The sequence below is a fragment of the Mustela erminea genome, chromosome 1, assembly GCF_009829155.1.
Source record: "Mustela erminea isolate mMusErm1 chromosome 1, mMusErm1.Pri, whole genome shotgun sequence".
Classification (NCBI taxonomy): domain Eukaryota; kingdom Metazoa; phylum Chordata; class Mammalia; order Carnivora; family Mustelidae; genus Mustela; species Mustela erminea.
Window position 1 is genome coordinate 153,463,278 of NC_045614.1, and position 21,036 is coordinate 153,484,313.

The 21,036-nt window shown below is 36.2% G+C and overlaps 1 protein-coding gene across 9 annotated transcripts in view; it reads right to left on the reverse strand.

Moving 5' to 3' along the window:
* STXBP5L (syntaxin binding protein 5 like) overlaps window positions 1-21,036 on the reverse strand; it is a 542,570-nt gene that overhangs the window by 261,356 nt on the left and 260,178 nt on the right. For all 9 annotated transcript variants that reach the window (XM_032347423.1, XM_032347416.1, XM_032347410.1 and 6 more), the window contains exon 6: window positions 76-210. In XM_032347423.1, the coding sequence (XP_032203314.1) occupies window positions 76-210 (135 nt within the window). The remainder of the gene's footprint in view (window positions 1-75; window positions 211-21,036) is intronic.

The window sequence follows — 21,036 nt, forward strand, 5'->3', positions numbered from 1 at the left end:
TCTGTAATTTGACATGCTTTATAAGCCATATAAAATATTCAAGCCAAATAAAGTGGTATTCAAGTTCAAACTTACAGCTCAATTGCCTTGTTCCACATGATAACATATCCAGAAAGAATGAAAGATTCAATATTTACAATATGTGTATTTCCTCTTTCTGTTCCAACATAGAGCCATTTACTCTGGAAAGGTAGATGACAGTAAGTAATTCTGAAAGAAAGAAAATTATAATTAAAATATCTAAATTTTATGTTTGGTCAGCATTTTATTTTCCTTATACTTATTAGGTAGTGATAACTACATGAATAATAAGATTTACTATACACTCAAGTAGAATTTAGTTATTAGTAGAGGGTAGAGCATAAATAACAAGAGTATAATATTAAAAACAATAATGATAACAATAACCACTATTAAATAAGTGTCTACCATGGGCATTAACATATATTATTTCTAATTCTCTTCAGAATTAGAGCACTCCAAGACAAATATATAATTCTATTTTATGAAGAGGAAACTGAGGCCAGGAACTTTTATTTTAGTTTCATTGGACTGGCAGCTAGTAAGTAGAAAAACCACGATTTAAATCCATTCCTGTTTGGTTGCAAAATAAGCAAATTTCTACACTGGTGGTTTTTCTTTGGTAATATTAACTTCAAATAGAAATTAGGTACATCTAAAACGTATATTTCAGAGATAATCAGAGAATTTGTAGCTTTCTTTCATAAGATCATAAATTATTTACTTTTTATGCAGATGCTTGGCATCTTAATAGTATAAAATAAGCTTATAAGATCAGAGATCAACTCTACTATTTCTTTATTTTTTGTACTACCTGTATCTGCACAATGGGCCTTCTGACCAATTCTAGGAAATTATTCTATAGCGAAAGAAACCATGATTCCTATAATTAAAATCTGGGAATTTACCAGAACCTTCTCTTCACTGCATATAACTCTAGTGTTGCCTACTCCCACTCATTAATCGCTCATTAAAAAGGGGGAGATAAGTTCACAGTTATCCCTTGCCAAAACCTGTTACCGAATCATAATTTTTAAATTTTATTTATTTATTCGACAGAGAGAGAGAGGGAGATCACAAGCAGGCAGAGAGGCGGGCAGAGAGAGAGGGCAAAGCAGGCTCCCCACTGAGCAGAGAGCCCAATGCAGGGCTCGATCCCAGGACCCTGAGATCATGACCTGAGCCAAAGGCAGAGGCCTAAACCACTGAGCCACCCAGGTGCCCCCTGAATCACAATATTTCCTAGAATTTATTCAGAAAAAGAGCTGGTACATTGTTAAAAGAGAAGGACAGAATTCTGATGCCAGGCAGACAGACCAATATGGAAAGTAAATGGACCAAAAAGGAATGCAAATGGTAAATTTACAACAAAATTCCACCTTTGCCTTATACGTCTTTTTATATAAAAGCGAACATCCAGTCTGTCGAATTTATATTCTCACTCTGGTTCACTGAATTATTCAACAGAAACCAAACTTCATCTATTCAAAAGGATTCTGCTGAAGCCCCTTGCACATTAGAAACCCTGCTATTAAATATGCACTTATGGTTAATTGAAGATCTAATTAATATGCAACCTATATGGTATTGAACAATTCTGATTGAAACCCAAAGTCTAGAATTGCTGTTGTCAAGGGATATTTAATAATTTCCCACAGGAAGTAACTTGATGGTCATGTTTTTAAGGCCACGAAGCATCTATTTTCAATTCAGTGTAAGTAGAAAAAGGAAATTCATTTTAAAGAGAATTTAAGATCACCTTTTCTGAATCACAAGGGAAGTAGAAAAAAACACTAATCCAATAAAAGTAGACAAAAATTTAGGAGTTAAGGTAGAAAAAGAGCAAACGTCAATATGACATAGTCATTTTCAAGGTTAAGAAGAAAAGGCTGATATCCAGGATCTATAAAGAACTTCCCAAACTCAACACACACAAAACAGATAATAATGTCAAAAAATGGGCAGAAGACATGGACAGACACTTCTCCAATGAAGACATACAAATGGCTATCAGACACATAAAAAAATGTTCATCATCACTAACCATCAGAGAGATTCAAATCAAAACCACATTGAGATATCACCTTATACCAGTTAGAATGGCCAAAATTAACAAGACAGTAAACAACGTGTGTTGGAGAGGATGTGGAGAAAGGGGAACCCTCTTACACTGTTGGTGGGAATGCAAGTTGGTGCAGCCACTTTGGAAAACAGGGTGGAGATTCCTTAAGAAATTAAAAATAGAGCTTCCCTATGACCCTGCAATTGCACTACTGGGTATTTACCCCAAAGATACAGATGTCGTGAAAAGAAGGGCCATTTGTCCCCCAATGTTTATAGCAGCAATGGCCACAGTCGCCAAACTGTGGAAAGAACCAAGATGCCCTTCAACGGACAAATGGATAAGGAAGATGTGGTCCATATACACTATGGAGTTTATGCCTCCATCAGAAAGGATGAATACCCAACTTTTGTAGCAACATGGATGGATGGGACTGGAAGAGATTATGCTGAGTGAAATAAGTCAAGCAGAGAGAGTCAATTATCATATGGTTTCACTTACTTGTGGAGCATAAGAAATAACATGGAGGACATGGGGAGATGGAAAGGAGAAGGGGGTTGGGGGAAATTGGAGGGGGAGATGTACCATGAGAGACTATGGACTCTGAAAAACAATCTGAGGGCTTAGAAGAGGCGGGGGTGGGAGGCTGAGTGAGCCTGGTGGTGGGTATTATGGAAGGCATGTATTGCATGGAGCACTAGGTGTGGTGCATAAACAATGAATTCTGGTACACAAAAAGAAATTTTAAAAATAAATAATTTAGGGGAAAAAAAGAAGAAAAGTATAAAATCTTCCAGGTTTCCATATGGAGACCTGATGTAAGAGGCAGAATTCCAATAAAGACAATCTTTACAGTATAAGAGCAGTGGAATACATGAAAAAGATCCAATTATGATTAGTATTCCTTGAACCAATACTGTGAAATTCTCCCTCATTCTTAATGACAAGAAACTAGACCCTTGATAACAAAAGGGTTTCATCTTATACTCAATGTTCAATTGATAGGTAGTGGTTAAACAACTAATGAAGACCCCAGACTTTATTTGAAACCAATACCAATAAAAAAGAGTAAAGAGGGTTGAGGAGTCAAGATGGCGGAGAAGTAGCCCGCTGAGACTACTTCAGCTAGCAGGAGATCATCTAAATAGTTTATCTAAAGACTGCAAACACCTACAAATCCAACGGCAGATCGAAGAGAAGAAGAACAGCAATTCTAGAAACAGAAAATCAACCACATTCTGAAAGGTAGGACTGCGGAGAAGTGAATCCAAAGCGATGGGAAGAGAGACCCCGGGGGGAGGGGCCGAATCCCGGCAAGCGGCGGAGCAACGGAGCACAAAATCAGGACTTTTAAAAGTCTGTTCTGCTGAGGGACATCGCTCCAGAGGCTAAACCGGGGTGAAGCCCACGCGGGGTCAGTGTGGCCTCAGGTCCCACAGGGCCACAGAAGGATTGGGGGTGTCTGAGTGTCACAGAGCTTACAGATATTAGAACGGGGAAGCCAGCTACAGAGGCAGAGTGGAGGAGTGAGCTCCCAGCTTGGGGTTACCTTGAACCGGTCGCAGGCTCGGTGAGCTCGGAGCGTGGCCATAGGTCAGGGAGACGGGAGTAATTGGGCGCGGTTCTCTGAGGGCGCACTGAGGAGTGGGGCCCCGGGCTCTCGGCTCCTCTGGGCCGGAGACCAGGAGGCCGCCATTTTCACTCCCATCCTCCAGAACTCTACGGAAAGCACTCAGGGAACAAAAGCTCCCAAAAGCAAACCCAAGCAGATTACTCAACCCGGCCCCTGGTAAGAGCGGTGCAATTCCGCCTGGGGCAAAGACACTTGAGAATCACTACACCAGGCCCCTCCCCCAGAAGATCAACAAGAAATCCAGCCAGGACCAAGTTCACCTACCAAGGAGTACAGTTTCAATACCAAGGAGAGCAGTGGAATTCCAGAGGAGGAGAAAGCAAAGCCTGGAACTCATGGCTTTCTCCCCATGATTCTTCAGTCTTGCAGTTAATTTAATGTTTTTTTTCAATTTTTTTTCTCTTCTTCTGTTAAATTTTTTTACTTTTATCCTTTTCTTTTTTAACGTTTTTTAACTTGATTATCTAATACATATATATTTTTTTTCTTTTTTATACTTTTTCTTTATTCGTTTTCTTTTTTAAATTGTTTCCTTTCTTTTCTTTTTTTTTTCTTTCTGAACCTCTTTTTATCCTCTTTCTCCCCCTTAATGATTTGGGACCTCTTCTGATTTGGTTAAAGCATATGTTCCTGGGATCGTTGCCACACTTTTAGTATTTTACTTGCTCCTTCATATACTCTTATCTGGACAAAATGAAAGGTGGAAAAATTCACCACAAGAAAAAGAACAAGAGGCAGTACCAAAGGCTAGGGGCCTAATCAATACAGACATTGGTAATATGTCAGATCTAGAGTTCAGAATGACGATTCTCAAGGTTCTAGCCGGGCTCGAAAAAGGCATGGAAGATATTAGAGAAACCCTCTCGGGAGATATAAAAGCCTTTCTGGTGAAATAAAAGAACTAAAATCTAACCAAGTTGAAATCAAAAAAGCTATTAATGAGGTGCAATCAAAAATGGAGGCTCTCACTGCTAGGATAAAGGAGGCAGAAGAAAGAATTAGCGATATAGAAGACCAAGTGACAGAGAAAAAGAAGCTGAGCAAAAGAGGAACAAATAGCTACTGGACAACAAGGGGAGAATTCGAGAGATAAGTGACACCATAAGACGAAACAATATTAAAATAATTGGGATTCCAGAAGAAGAAGAAAGAGAGAGGAGAGGAGAAGGTATACTGGAGAGAATTATTGGAGAGAATTTCCCCAATATGGCAAAGGGAACAAGCATCAAAATCCAGGAGGTGCAGAGAACCCCCCTCAAATTCAATAAGAATAGGTCCACACCCCGTCACCTAATAGTAAAATTTACAAGTCTTAGTGACAAAGAGAAAATCCTGAAAGCAGCCCGAAAAAAGAAGTCTGTAACATACAATGGTAAAAATATTAGATTGGCAGCTGACTTATCCACAGAGACCTGGCAGGCCAGAAAGAGCTGGCATGATATATTCAGAGCAAAAAACGAGAAAAACATGCAGCCAAGAATAGTACAACCAGCTAGGCTATCATTGAAAATAGAAGGAGAGATTAAAAGCTTCCAGAACAAACAAAAACTGAAAGAATTTGCAAACACCAAACCAGCTCTACAGGAAATATTGAAAGGGGTCCTCTAAGCAATGAGAGACCCTAAAAGTAGTGGATCAGAAAGGAACAGAGACAATATACAGTAACAGTCACCTCATAGGCAATACAATGGCACTAAATTCATATCTCTCAATAGTTACCCTGAATGTTAATGGGCTAAATGCCCCTGTCAAAAGACACAGGGTATCAGAATGGATAAAAAAAACCAAACCCATCTATATGTTTCCTATGAGAAACTCATTTTAAACCCAAAGACACCTCCAGATTTAAAGTGAGGGGGTGGAAAACAATTTACCATGCTAATGGACATCAGAAAAAAGCAGGAGTGGCAATTCTTATATCAGATCAATTAGATTTTAAGCCAAAGATTATAATAAGAGATGAGGAAGGATACTATATCATACTCAAAGGATCTGTCCAACAAGAAGATCTAACAATTTTAAATATCTATTCCCCCAACATGGGAGCAGCCAACTATATAAACCAATTAATAACAAAATCAAAGAAACACATCGACAATAATACAATAATAGTAGGGGACTTTAACACTCCCCTCACTGAAATGGACAGATCATCCAAGCAAAAAATCAATACGGAAATAAAGGCCTTAAAGGACACACTGGACCAGATGGACATCACAGATATATTCAGAGCATTTCATCCCAAAGAAACAGAATACACATTCTTTTCTAGTGCACATGGAACATTCTTCATAATAGATCACATCCTCGGTCCTAAACCAGGACTCAAATGGTATCAAAATATTGGGATCATTCCCTGCATATTTTCAGACCACAATGCTCTGAAGCTAGAACTCAATCACAAGAGGAAATTTGGAAAGAACCCATACATGGAGACTAAACATTATCCTTCTAAAGAATGAATGGGTCAACCAGGAAATTAAAGAAGAATTGAAAAAATTCATGAAAACAAATGATAATGAAAAAACAACAGTTCAAAATCTGTGGGACACAACAAAGGCAGTCCTGAGAGGAAAAGCCTTTCTCAAGAAACAAGAAAGGTCTCAGGTACACAACCTAACCCTACACCTAAAGGAGCTGGAAAAGAGTAAGAAAGAAACCCTAAACCCAGCAGGAGAAGAGAAATCATAAAGATCAGAGCAGAAATCAATGAAATAGAAACCAAAAAAACAACAGAACAAATCAACGAAACTAGGAGCTGGTTCTTTGAAAGAATTAATAAGATAGATAAACCCCTGGCCAGACTTATCAAAAAGAAAAGAGAAAGGACCCAAATAAATAAAATCATGAATGAAAGAGGAGAGATCACAACTAACACCAAAGAAATACAGACAATTATAAGAACATACTATGAGCAACTCTACACCAACAAATTTGACAATCTGGAAGAAATGGATGCTTTCCTAGCGACATATAAACTACCACAACTGAACCATGAAGAAATAGAAAGCCTAAACAGACCCACAACCAGTAAGGAGATTGAAACAGTCATCAAAAATCTCCAAACAAAAGCCCAAGGCCAGATGGCTTCCCGGGGGAATTCTACCAAACATTTAAAGAAGAACTAATTCCTATTCTCCTGAAACTGTTCCAAAAAATAGAAATGGAAGGAAAACTTCCAAACTCATTTTATGAGGCCAGCATCACCTTGATCCCAAAACCAGACAAGGATCCCATCAAAAAAGAGAGCTATAGACCAATATCCTTGATGAACACAGATGCGAAAATACTCAACAAAATACTAGCCAATAGGATTCAACAGTACATTAAAAGGATTATTCACCATGACCAAGTGGGATTTATTCCAGGGCTGCAAGGTTGGTTCAACGTCCACAATTCATTCAATGTGATACAACACATCAATAAAAGAAAGAACAAGAATCATATGATACTCTCAATAGATGCTGAAAAAGCATTTGACAAAGTACAGCATCAGTTCCTGATCAAAACTCTTCAAAGTGTAGGGATAGAGGGCACATACCTCAATATTATCAAAGCCATCTATGAAAAACCCACCGCAAATACATTCTCAATAGCCGCTAAGGTCAGGAACACGGCTGGGATGTCCATTATCACCACTGCTATTCAACATAGTACTAGAAGTCCTAGCCTCAGCAATAAGACAACAAAAGGAAATTAAAGGCATCCAAATCGGCAAAGAAGAAGTCAAACTATCACTCTTCGCAGATGATATGATACTATATGTGGAAAACCCAAAAGACTCCACTCCAAAACTGCTAGAACTTGTACAGGAATTCAGTAAAGTGTCAGGATATAAAATCAATGCACAGAAATCAGTTGTATTTCTCTATACCAACAACAAGACAGAAGAAAGAGAAATTAAGGAGTCAATCCCATTTACAATTGCACCCAAAACCATAAGATACCTAGGAATAAACCTAACCAAAGAGGCAAAGAATCTATACTCAGAAATATAAAGTACTCATGAAAGAAATTGAGGAAGACACAAAGAAATGGAAAAATGTTCCATGCTCGTGGATTGAAAGAATAAATATTGTGAAAATGTTTATGCTACCTAAAGCAATCTACACATTTAATGCAATTCCTATCAAAGTACCATCCATCTTTTTCAAAGAAATGGAACAAATAATCCTAAAATTTATATGGAACCAGAAAAGACCTCGAATAGCCAAAGAAATATTGAAAAAGAAAGCCAAAGTTGGTGGCATCACAATTCCGGACTTCAAGCTCTATTACAAAGCTGTCATCATCAAGACAGCATGGTATTGGCACAAAAATAGACACATAGATCAATGGAACAGAATAGAGAGCCCAGAAATAGACCCTCAACTCTATGGTCAACTAATCTTTGACAAAGCAGGAAAGAATGCCCAATGGAAAAAAGACAGCCTCTTCAATAAATGGGGTTGGGAAAATTGGACAGCCACATGCAGAAAAATGAAATTGGACCATTTTCTTACACCACACACGAAAATAGACTCAAAATGAATGAAGGACCTCAATGTAAGAAAGGAACCCATTAAAATCGTGAGGAGACCATAGGCAGCAACCTCTTCGACCTCAGCTGCAGCAACATCTTCCTAGGAACATCGTCAAAGGCAAGGGAAGCAAGGGAAAAAATGAACTATTGGGATTTCATCAAGATCAAAAGCTTTTGCATAGCAAAGGGAACAGTTAACAAAACCAAAAGACAACTGACAGAATGGGAGAAGATATTTGCAAATGACATGTCAGATAAAGGGCTAGTATCCAAAATCTATAAAGAACTTAGCAAACTCAACACCCAAAGAACAAATAATCCAATCAAGAAATGGGCAGAGGACATGAACAGACATTTCTGCAAAGAAGACATCCAGATGGCCAACAGACACATGAAAAAGTGCTCCATATCACTCGGCATCAGGGAAATACAAATCAAAACCACAATGAGATATCACCTCACACCAGTCAGAATGGCTAAAATTAACAAGTCAGGAAATGACAGATGCTGGTGAGGATGCGGAGAAAGGGGAACCCTCCTACACTGTTGATGGTAGTGCAAGCTGGTCAACCACTCTGGAAAACAGCATGGAGGTTCCTCAAAATGTTGAAAATAGAACTGCCCTATGACCCAGCAATTGCCCTACTGGGTATTTACCCTAAAGATACAAACGTAGTGATCTGAAGGGGCACGTGCACCCGAATGTTTATAGCAGCAATGTCCACAATAGCCAAACTATGGAAAGAACCTAGATGTCCATCAACAGATGAATGGATCAAGAAGATGTGGTATATATACACAATGGAATACTATGCAGCCATCAAAAGAAATGAAATCTTGCCATTTGCAATGACGTGGATGGAACTAGAGGGTATCATGCTTAGTGAAATAAGTCAAGCGGAGAAAGACAACTATCATATGATCTCCCTGATATGAGGAAGTGGAGATGCAGCATGGGGGGTTAAGGGGGTAGGAGAAGAATAAATGAAACAAGATGGGATTGGCAGGGAGACAAACCATAAGTGACTCTTAATCTCACAAAACAAACTGAGGGTTTTGGGGGGAGGGGGTTTGGAGAAGAGGAGTGGGGTTATGGACATTGAGGAGGGTATGTGCTATGGTGAGTGCTGTGAAGTGTGTAAATCTGGCAATTCACATACCTATACCCTGGGGGATAAAAATATATTATATAGTTTATAAAAAATAAAAAATTTTTAAAAAAAGAGTAAAGAGATTTATTTAAGATGCTTGACATAGGAGAGGGAGAGGTCATGATTATACTTATGCTATATATTTTATAACCCTAATAAGTAATCTATACTTTACTGAATTTAATTTATTGTATTTAATAGCTATACTTTTATTTGTAATGCATTTCTACTACCATCACCTGCAAACTGATGAATTTTCTGTTATATAGGAACCCTGGAAAAATAATATTTTTCCTATGTCTATATCCACTATCATTCTCTATAGTAAATCATTTAAGACATTGTTAGTGTTCTTTCCATTTATCCATTAATCCAAACTTCACCAAATAATTCATTATAAAAAGCACTGTCCTTGATTACAACAAATTACTCTTTTTTACTCATAAAAAATGCCATGCAATAGGAGAAATAAGACAAGTAGACAAGTAAGAAAAATAAAAGTAAAGTGTGTGAATTGCCATAAAGAATTGAAAGAAAGAAGGGATTAATTCCAGTAAGGGCAATCAAGGAAAGTTAATGTAGAAAACTTTATTTAAAATGGGCCATTACATTAAAGATCACGTAATTCTATAATTTAAAATATGTGTTACATATGTTACATAAGCATATGAAATAAACAAAATCAACGTTTTCAAACTTGAAAAATGTACAGACCTTTAAAATTTTTTTGCTTATCCTCACTTTTGACTGACTTTTACAAATTATTCAACTCGTTTATAAAAATGGCTGTTATGTATACATAAAACAAAAAATACAAAATAAATACAAATAAAACTACCACTAGAATTCAAATTAATGACTAGTGTATATGACAGATGGATTCTTTTAAAGAAGTAATTAACCTCATGATATATTTCTAACTTCACAGATTCTATTGAATTTGGTATATCTATATTTATTCTACCCTTTCCTTTTACCACTTGTCTCCACTTGAACAGTTCTGAATTCTATTCCATAGTACACCATCACATAATTTTACAATCTTATGGCATGAACACATAATACATGTGCATAGTCGACTTCTATTATATTATTAATCCATAAAAATTAAAATGACACTATTTGGTGCCAACATAATCATCAATGCAAATTTAAATTCACATATTTCACCTGTGTGACAGTGTTTTTGAATGAAGTGGTTTGTTCAAACCATTCAGAATCTTTCCATTAGTGTGATTATAAAAATAAAAATATTACAGTCAAAATTTACTATGGAGGGGCGCCTGGGTGGCTCAGTGGGTTAAAGCCTCTGCCTTCAGCTCGGGTCGTGGTCCCAGGGTCCTGGGATCGAGCCCCACATTGGGGGTTCTCTGCTCCGCGGGGAGCCTGCTTCCTCCTCTCTCTCTCTGCCTACCTGTGATCTCTGTCTGTCAAATAAATAAAGAAAATCTTTTAAAAAAAAATTTACTATGGAAAATTTATAACTCCAAGACCATGGCTATGGTTCCTAATTTGAGAAACACTGTCAACACAAGTCCAAAATATGTTTTTAAAAAGTAAATGGTTAAAAAAAAAAAAAAGTAAATGCTTTTGGGTGCCTGGGAAACTCAGTCAGTAAAGTATCTGCCTTCAACTTGGATCCTGATCTCAGGGTCCTAGGATCCAGTCCAACATCAGGCTCCCTGCTCAGTGGGGAGTCTGCTCTCTCTGCCTCACCCCCCACCCACGCTGGTGCTCTGTCTCTGTCTCCCTCAAGCGGATAAATAAAATTTTTAAAACATATACAAACCCAGTAAATGGTTTAAAATTATAGAAAATTTGCTGTATGAAATTGAGTGAGAGACTTCAAGTTTGAAACTTTTTTCCCCTAAGTTTTAACACAGCTCAATTTTAGTCTATTTTTTTCTCCAGATTCCACGTAAAACCTCTACTAGCAGGCATGATGACTCTGGCTCCAGTTCTTTCTATAATGTTTATAATTATACTTTACAACCAGATTACACTCAGAATCAGGTGTATTCTGCATATTAAAAATATAAATGCCAGAGAGGAAAATTCAGCAGTTCTGTAGTAAATCTAGCAATAATGTTTTAAACTCTTTCTGGGTGTTTTTTTGGTGCACAACCACAATTAAGAACTACTAAATTATGGCAATAATTCTTAATCTTTGGTATAAATAAATACTTCTGCATTCCAGGTACACAAATTGTTACTCATGGACTTGGGATGGAACATATGACTGACATTTTAACAAGTAACCTCAGTACTTGCTATTCAAAGTCCATATACCATCATGGACATCACTTGGAAGCTTAGTAGCCCTATCCCAGAATCCAACACTACATTTTATGAAGAACCAAAATATTGGTCATTAAAAAATTAAAATTTAGTTAGCACTTATTCGCTGATTTTATTACAGATAGCCTATGAAAAAAATAAATCTTTTATGAGATACTGTTTAGTGGTTGAAAGACTGCTGCTAACTTACAATTCAAGTTTTAGGATAAGAACTTAAATTACTAAGTTAGTAATAGGGATAAAGCCTTGTAGCTATGTAGTTCCCCCAAACTGAGCTAATGAAGGTGATAATAAGAACACACAAGAGCCATGGAAAGAAATAGCTAGCTACCTTAAGATTCCCTCAGCATCTTAATTCAAAGACTGATACTTAGGAGTTTTAGTGGAAAAACTCAAATCATATAAAAGAAAAAAATAAAGAATTAAAAATTCTCTAAGAAAAAGAATGCTAATTTTAGACAATCTGCACCTAAACGGAATTTAAATACGAGACAAAATTAAAACAATAACTGAAAATTTAGTTGAGTTTCATTCACAGTCTTAATGAACTAACGAAACAGTAAAAAACTTACAATTATTTGGAAAACTACCAAACATAAGTCAAATTTTTAAATAAGCCAAATCTTTGCACTTCCATAGGGAATAACATCATGATTTCTGGCAAATCCAAGTCTGAGAAGCATATTCTCATTCTCCTCTAGCAAAAGAAATAACATTTTCTACCTTTATTTAAAGGTATTTAAATTCACAGAGTAAATGCCAATGGGGAAAGCTGAACTACTCGACCTTTTAGTAACAAGATGACATCTGTCCTTCCACTGTCAGAACAATGTCAAAACAACCTGCCACAAATAGAAGGTCTAAATAAGACTTACAATGTTACAACATAATATACAAAATATCCAGTTTTAATAAAAGCTCACTCATCACACCAAGAAATAAGAAAATCTCAATTCAAATGAAAAAAAAAAAAGCGGAAGAGATACCAACACCAAGATGATAAAGATGTTAGAATTCACAGATAAGGGGTGCCTGGGTGGCTTAGATGGTTAAGCACCTGCCTTCAGCTCAGGTTATGATCTCTGGTCAGGGGATCAAGCCCCACATCGGGCTCCCAGCTCAGTGGGAAGCCTGCCTCTCCCTCTGCCTCTCCCTCTGCTTGTGCTCTTTCTCTTTCTCTCTCAAATGAATAAATAAAATCTTTTTAAAAAATAAAAATAAGAATTCACAGATAAATATTTAAAGGAGTTATCATAAAAATGCAATCTGAGGCGTCTGAAGTGGTGGGGGGGTGGGAGGTTGGGGTACCAGGTGGTGGGTATTATAGAGGGCACGGATTGCATGGAGCACTGGGTGTGGTGATAAAATAATGACTACTGTTATGCTGAAAATAAGTAAAAAATAAATTTAAAAAATGCAACAAGCAATTATGAATGAGAAGAAATGAAAAATATCAAAGACTCAGCAAAGAAACAGGAGATAAAAGTCAAATGCAAATTTTACTACGAAAAACACAACAAAGAAAATTTAAAAATCTATGCATAAGCTCAATAGCCAAATGGACGGGACAGAAAATAAACTCCATGAACTCACAGATAAAACAATATAAATGATCCAATCTGAACAACAAACAGAAAATAGATATTTCAAAAAAAAAAAATCCAGAGACTCAGAAACCTGTGATACAAAAAAGAAAAGATCTAGCAATCATGTTATCATGGCCCTGGAAGGAAAGAAAAAGAAAATGGGACTTGAAAAACTAGTTTAAAAAATCATGTTTAGGGGCGCCTGGGTGGCTCAGTGGGTTAAGCCGCTGCCTTCGGCTCAGGTCATGATCTCAGGGTCCTGGGATCGAGTACCGCATCGGGCTCTCTGCTCAGCGGGGAGCCTGCTTCCCTCTCTCTCTCTCTGTCTGCCTTTCCGTCTACTTGTGATTTCTCTCTGTCAAATAAATAAATAAAATCTTAAAAAAAAAATCATGTTTAAAACATAATAAACTTGGTAAAAGCACATAAACAAACAAACAAAAGATTCAAAAAGCTGAAAAAAACTAAACAGAATAAACCTAAAGAAATAAAATTAGGACAGATCTCAGTCAACTATGTAAAAAAGAAAAAAAAATCTTGAAAGCAGCAAAATAGAAATAACACCTTAACTATAGGAGAAAATATTCTAATGACAGCAGATTTCTCACCAGAAAACCAAAGGCCAAAAGGAAGTAAAAGTGCTATTCAAGTTCTTAAAGGAAAGAACGATCAACCCTAGAATTCTATACATCCCCCCAAAATATCCCTCAGGAATAAAGAAGAAGTCATGACATTATTAGGTGAAAAAAAAAAAAAAAGAAAGAATTTGTCACTAAAAGACAAACTCTAAAAGAATGGTTAAAAGGAGTTCACTAAACAGAAAAAAAGATCAGAAACTTTTTAATATCAAGTGTGAATAAAAACTATAGGGTGAGTAAAAATATGGTTAAATTCAATATATTTTCCTCCTTCCTTTGAGTATCCTAAATTATGTTTCATAGCTGAAGTAGAAATTATAACATAGTCTGATCCAGTTCTAAATACAGAGACAGAAAATTTATTTAAAATGGAGAAGTAAGGGAAAATTAAGAAAGGAAAGATCTTTGTACTTCATTCAAACTGAGAAAATTCAATAACAGTAGTTTGTGATGAATTGTTTACACATAATAAAATGTCTACAGCAACCACTCAAGAAGTGAAATGATACAAAAAGATACATTAAAAACCATACATAAATCAAAATGGTATTCTAAAATTTAAAAAGATCAATTAAACCACAGAAGGCAAAAAACAAAACAAAAAGAAAACAAACAAACAAACAAAAAACCAAACCCACATTTGAATGAAAAAATAAGCAGACAACAAAAAATAAATTGAGAACTTAAGCACTAATATATCACTAATTACATAAAATGTGAACAACAATTAAAATACAGGTTGGCAGAATGAGTTAAAAAAAAACTACCTACTATATGCTGTTTATGAGAAATTAATTCCAATATATTGACATGGGTGGCCTGAAAGTAGCAGGAAGTTCAAAGATATATAATACAAACATTAATCAAAAGAAAGTAGGAATGATTATACTAATACCAGATAAAACAAAAACAAAAACAAACAAACAAACAAACAAAACTTGGAAGGTGAGAAAATGACCACAACATTTTGTAAAGATTAAAAGATCAATTCACCAAGAAGACATGGCAATCCTAAGTGTGCATGCCCAAACAAGAGCCTGCAAATTAAGTGAAGTAAAAACTGAGAAGAGAGAAAGAGAATCCATGATTCTAGTAGATTTCAACACCTGTTCCTAGTAAATCAGCTAGAATAGGGTACCCAACACAACCACCAGTCAACAAAACGAATTGACATTTATAGAATAATCTGGCAAACAAAAGCAAAACATTCTTGTCATCACAAGACAAGATACACCAGAGTGTGGGCTAAAAAATAAACCTCAACAAATTTAAAATAATTAAGTCATATAGAATGTGTCCTCTAAACACAGTGGAATCAAATTAGAAATCAACAAAAGTAAAAGAAACAAAATCCTCAAATACTTGAAATACACTTCTAAATTACAGGTCCTAGAAGTCATCACAAGGGAATTAAAAAAACGCAGGAAATGAGAAGTTTTGTCAAGGATGTAAAGAAAAAGCAACCCTCATGTACTGTACATGGGACTATAAGCTTCTGCAGCCACTGTGGGAAACAATATGGATATTTCCCAAAAAATTAAAAACAGAATTATGATATGATTAAGTAATTTTATTACTAGGTATTTGCCTAAAAAAAACAAAAACACTAATTCAAAAAGATATATGTACTCATATTTATTGCAGCATTATTTCTTAACTTAAATTCAATTAGCCAACATATAGTATATTACCTTCAGATGTAGTGTTCAATAATTCATCAGTTGTATATAACACCCAATGCTCATCACACCATGTGCCTTCCTTAATGCTCTTCACCCAGCTGCCCCACTCTCCCACCTACTACCCCTTCTGCAACCCTCAGTTTGATTCCCAGAGTCAAGAGTCTCTCATTGTTTGTCTCCCTTTCTGATTTTTTCCCATTAAGTTTTCCCTCCTTATGCCTCTGATCTTTGCACTACTTCTTCTATTTCACAGATGAGTAAAGCATATGATAATTGTCTTTCTCTGATTAACATATTCCACTTAGCATAATACCCTCCAGTTCCATCCATGTCAATATAAGTGGTAATATTCATCCTTTTTGATAGCTGAGTAATAATTTCATGGTATATATAAACCACATCTTCTTTATCCATTCCTCTGTTGAAGGACAGCTCAGCATCTTCCACAGTTTGGCTATTGAGGACATTGCTGCTATGAACGTTGGGGTGCAGGTGCCCCTTCAGATCACTACATCTGTATCTTTGCAGTGATAGCCAGTAGTGCAATTGCTGGATGATAGGGTAGCCTTATTTTTAACTTCTTGAGGAAACCACACTATATTGCAGAGTGGCTCTGTTACCTTACATTCCCACCAACAGTGTAATAGCATTCCCCTTTTCCCACATCCTTGCCAACATCTGTTGTTCTCCGTCTCGTTAATTTTAGCCAATCTAACTGGCATGTGGTGGTATCTCATTGTGGTTTTATTTGTATTTCCCTAATGAAAAGTGATGTTAAGAATTTTTTCATGTGTCTGTTGCCCATTTTGTATGTTTTCTTTGGAGAAATATCTGTTCATGTCTTCTGCACATTTCTTACCTGGAATATTTGTGTTTTCTTGGGGGGTGTTGAGTTTGAGAAGTTCTTTGTATATCTTGCATGCGAGCCCTTTAACTGACATGTCCTTTGAAAGTATCTTTTTCCATTCTATAAGTTGCCTTTTAGTTTTCAATTGTTTCCTCTGGTGTGCAAAAGCTTTTTGTCTTGATGAAGTCCCAATAGTTCATTTTTGCTTATTTCCCTTGCCTTCAGGGACATGTCTTGCAGGAAGTTGCTGCACCCAAGGTTGAAGAGGTTGCTGCCCAAATCCTCTAGGATTTTGATGGATTCCTGTCTCACATTGAGGTCTTTCATCCATTTTGAGTTTATCTTTGTATATAGTGTAAGAGAATGGTCCAGTTTCATTCTTCTGCATGTGGCTGTCCAATTTTATCAACTGCATTTATTAAAAAGACTGTCTTTTTTCCAATGGCTACTCCCTCCTGCTTTGTCAAAGATTGGTTGACCATAGAGTCCATTTCTGGACTCTCTATTCTGTTCCATTAATCTATGTGTCTGTTTTTGTGCCAGTACTATGCTGTCTTGATGATCACAGCTTTGTACTATAGCTTGAAGTCAGGCATTGCTATGCCATCAGTTTTGGTTTTCTTTTTCAACATTCCTTTGGCTACTCAGGGTCTTTTCTGGTTCCATGCAAATTATAGGATTGTTTGTTCCAGCTCTGTGAAAAATGTCAATGGTATTTTGATAGGGATTGCACTGAATGTGTAGATTGCTCTGGGTAGCATAGATATTTTAGCAATATTTATTCTTCCAACCCATGAGCATGGAAAGTTTTTCCTTTTCTTTGTGTTTTCCTCAATGTCTTTCAGAAGCATTCTGAAGTTTTTAGAGTACAGATCATTTCCTCTTTGGTTAGGTTTACTCCTGAGTATCTTATGGTTTTTGGTGCAATTGTAAATGTGATCATTTCCTTAATATCTTCAATCACATTGTTAGTATATAGAAATGCACCTGATTTCTGTGCATTGATTTCTTATCCTGCAACATTACTGAATTGCTGTATGAATTCTAGCAATTTTGAGGTAGACTCTTTTGGGTTTTCCACATATAGTATCATGTCATCTGCGAAGAGTGAGAGTTTGACTTCTTTGCCAATTTAGATGCCTTTTATTTCTTTTTGTTTTCTGACTGTTGAGGATAGGACTTCTAGTACTATGTTGGACAGCAGTGGTAGAGTGGCCATGCCAGTTGTGTTCCTGACAAGGGAAAAGCTCTCAGTCTTTCCCAATTGAGAAAGATATTTGCTGTGGGCCTTTCATAGGTGGCTTTTATGATATTGAAGTATGTATGCCTCTTCACTTTTGAAAAGTTTTAATCAAGAAAGAATATTGTATGTTGTCAAATGATTTTTCTGCATCTAATGAGAGGATCATATGATTTTTGTCCTTTCTTTTATTTATGTATTGTATCACATTGATTTGTGGATGTTGAACCAAAGTTGCAGCTCAGGAATAAATCCCACTTGGTCATGGTGAGTAATCCTTTTAATTTATTGCTGCATCCTACTGGCTAGTATCTTGGTGAGAATTATTGCATCCATGTTCATCAGAGATACTGGTCTGTCATTCTCCTTTTTGATGGGTCTTTGGTTTGGGGATTAAGGTAATGCTGGCCTGAATGAGTTTGGAATGAGTTTGGAAGCTTTCCTTCCATTTCTATTATTTGAAACAGCTTCAGTAGAATAGGTATTATTTCTTCTTTAAATTGTTTAGTAGAATTCCAGGTTATTGGTCTTTTCATATTTTCTATCTATTCCTGTTTTGGTTTGGGTTTTGGTTGTTTATAAATTTCCAACAATGCATCCATTTCTTCCAGATTGCGTAACTTGTTAGCATATAGTTGCTCATAATATGATCTTAAAACTCTATCTCCTTGGTGTTTTTCATGATTTCTCCCCTTTCATTTGATTAATTTGGGTCCTTTCTGTTTTCTTTTTGATAAGTCTAGCCAGGGGCTTACCAATCATATTAACTCTTACACAGAATGAGCTCCTATTTCCATTGATCTGTTCTACTGTTCTTCTGCTTTCTATTTCATTGATTTCTGCTATAGTCTTTACTGTTTCTCTTTCTCCTGCTGGGTTTAGACTTTGTTGTTCTTTCTCCATCTCCTTAAGGTGTAAAGTTAGCTTGTATATTTCAGATTTTTCAAATTCTTTGAGAGAGGCTTGTATTGCAATGCACTTCCCTCTTAGGACCACCTTTCTTGTATCCTACAGGTTTTAAACAGATGTATTTTCATTTTCATTTTTTTACATGAATTTTTAAAATTGTTCTTTAATTTCCTGATTGACCCATTCATTCTTTAGAAGGATACTCTTTAATCTTCAAATGTTTAAGTTCCTCCCATATTTCCTCTTATGATTGAGTTCAACTTTCAAAGCATTGTGGTCTGAAAATATGCAGGGAATTATCCCAATCTTTTGGTATCAGCTGAGATCTGATTTGTGACCCAGTATGTGATCTATTCTGGAGAAAGTTCCATGTGCACTCGAGAAGAATGAGGATTCTGTTGTTTTAGAATGGAATATTCTGTATTAATCTGTGAAGTTCATCTGGTCCAGTGTGTCATTCAAAGTTCTTGTTTCTTTGTTGAATTATCCATTGCTACGAGGGGGGTGTTGAAGTTCTTTTCTGTTAATGTATTATTATCAGTGTGTTTCTTCACTTTGGTTATTAATTAGTTTATATAATTGGCTGCTCCCATGCTGGGGGCATAAATATTTACAATTGTTAGATATTCTCATTGGATAGGTGCTTTAAGTATGATACAGTGTTCCTCTTCATTTCCTGCTACAGTCTTTGATTTGAAATCTAATTTGTCTGTTATGAGAATTGCTACTCCAGCTTTCTTTTGAGTCCATTAACATGTTAAATGATTCTCCACCCCACTCACTTTTAATGTAGAGGTGTCTTCAGGTCTCAAATGAGTCTCCTGTAGACAGAATATGGATGGGTCTTGCTTTTCTACCCAATGTGATACCTGTGTCTTTTGATTAGAACATTTAGCTCATTTCCATTCAGAGTAACTATTGAAAGATGTGAATTTATTTGATATACCCAGGTATTTCCTATGAAGTTCGTTTCTGTAGATTATCTCCATTTCTTTCTGGTCTATGTTACTCTTGGGGTGTCTCTTTGCTTATAGGGTCCCCCTTGATATTTTCTGCAGGACTGGCTTGGTGGTCACATATTATTTTAGTTTCTGTATGTCCTGGATGGTCTTTATCTCTCCTTCCATTCTGAATGTCAGCCTTGCTCGATACAGTATTCTTGGCTGCATGTTCTTCTCATTTAGTACTCTGAATATATCAAACCAGTTCTTTCTGGCTTGATAGGTTTCTATCAGTAGGTCTGTTGTTAGTCTGATGTTCCTCCCTCTGTAGGTTAGGAGCCTCTTGTCTCTTGCTGATTTCAGGATTTTCTTTTTGTCTCTGAACTTTGTAAGCCTTGTTATTATATGTCAGGGTATTGATCTATTTTTATTGATTTTGGGGAGAGATCCTCTCTACCTCTTGGACATGAATGCTTTTTTCCTTCCCCAGATTAGTGAAGTTCTCAGCTATGATTTGCTCAAATATACCTTCTGCCCCCACCTTCTCTCTCTTCACCCTTGGGCACTCCAATAATTCTGACGTGGCTATGTTTCATAGCATCACTGATTTCTCAAAGCCTCTCTTCATGGGCTATAATTTGTTTGTCTCTCTTTTCCACAACTTCCTTCCTTTCCATCAATCTGTCTTTTAGATCACTTACTCTCTCTACTGCCTCATTCACCTTACTTGTCTGAGCATCTAATTTAGCATCTCAGTTACAATATTTTTAATTTCAGCCTGATCAGATCTCATTTCTGTACTAAGAGATTCTCTAGTGTCTTTCATGCTTTTTTCAACCTCAGCCATTAACTTTATAATTGTTAATGTGAATTCCATCTTTGACATCTTACTTAATCCATATTACTTAGATCTATGGCAGAGAACATTACTTTTCATTATTCCTTTTGTTGTGAATTCCTCCCTCTCGTCATTTTGCCCAGAGAAGATAGGATGAGTGAATGAGCAGAATCAAAAATATTACCACAATCCAAGCAACATACACACCACCAACTCCAAAGAGGTCATAAACCAAAATAGAGAAGCAATAAAAAACAAAACAAAAAGAAACAAAGCAAAAGAAAACAAATAAAAGGCAGGGCTGGGGAGAGAATAATCCTCACAGGTTGGACAAAACAGGGTGATCCATTTGTTCCTGAGTGAATTTTGGTCTGTGTGTTAGAAGACACTAAATCCCAAAATGGCAAAGAAAGCAAAACTTTATATATACAAAAATAAAACTGAATAGTGAAAGGGAGCCCCAAATGAAGCATATATTTATAAAATATAGATGTAAAAAATAAAAGTTAAAAAGCAACTTAAAAACAAAGAGCTGATAAAGTAAGAAACTAGTTGAAAAGGGAAAAAAGAAAAAATAGAAATGGAAAATTTTAGATTTCAAGATAAATGAATCATGAGGGAAAAAACTCTAGTTCTATATACTATTTTCCCCTAGTGCTAGAGTTTTA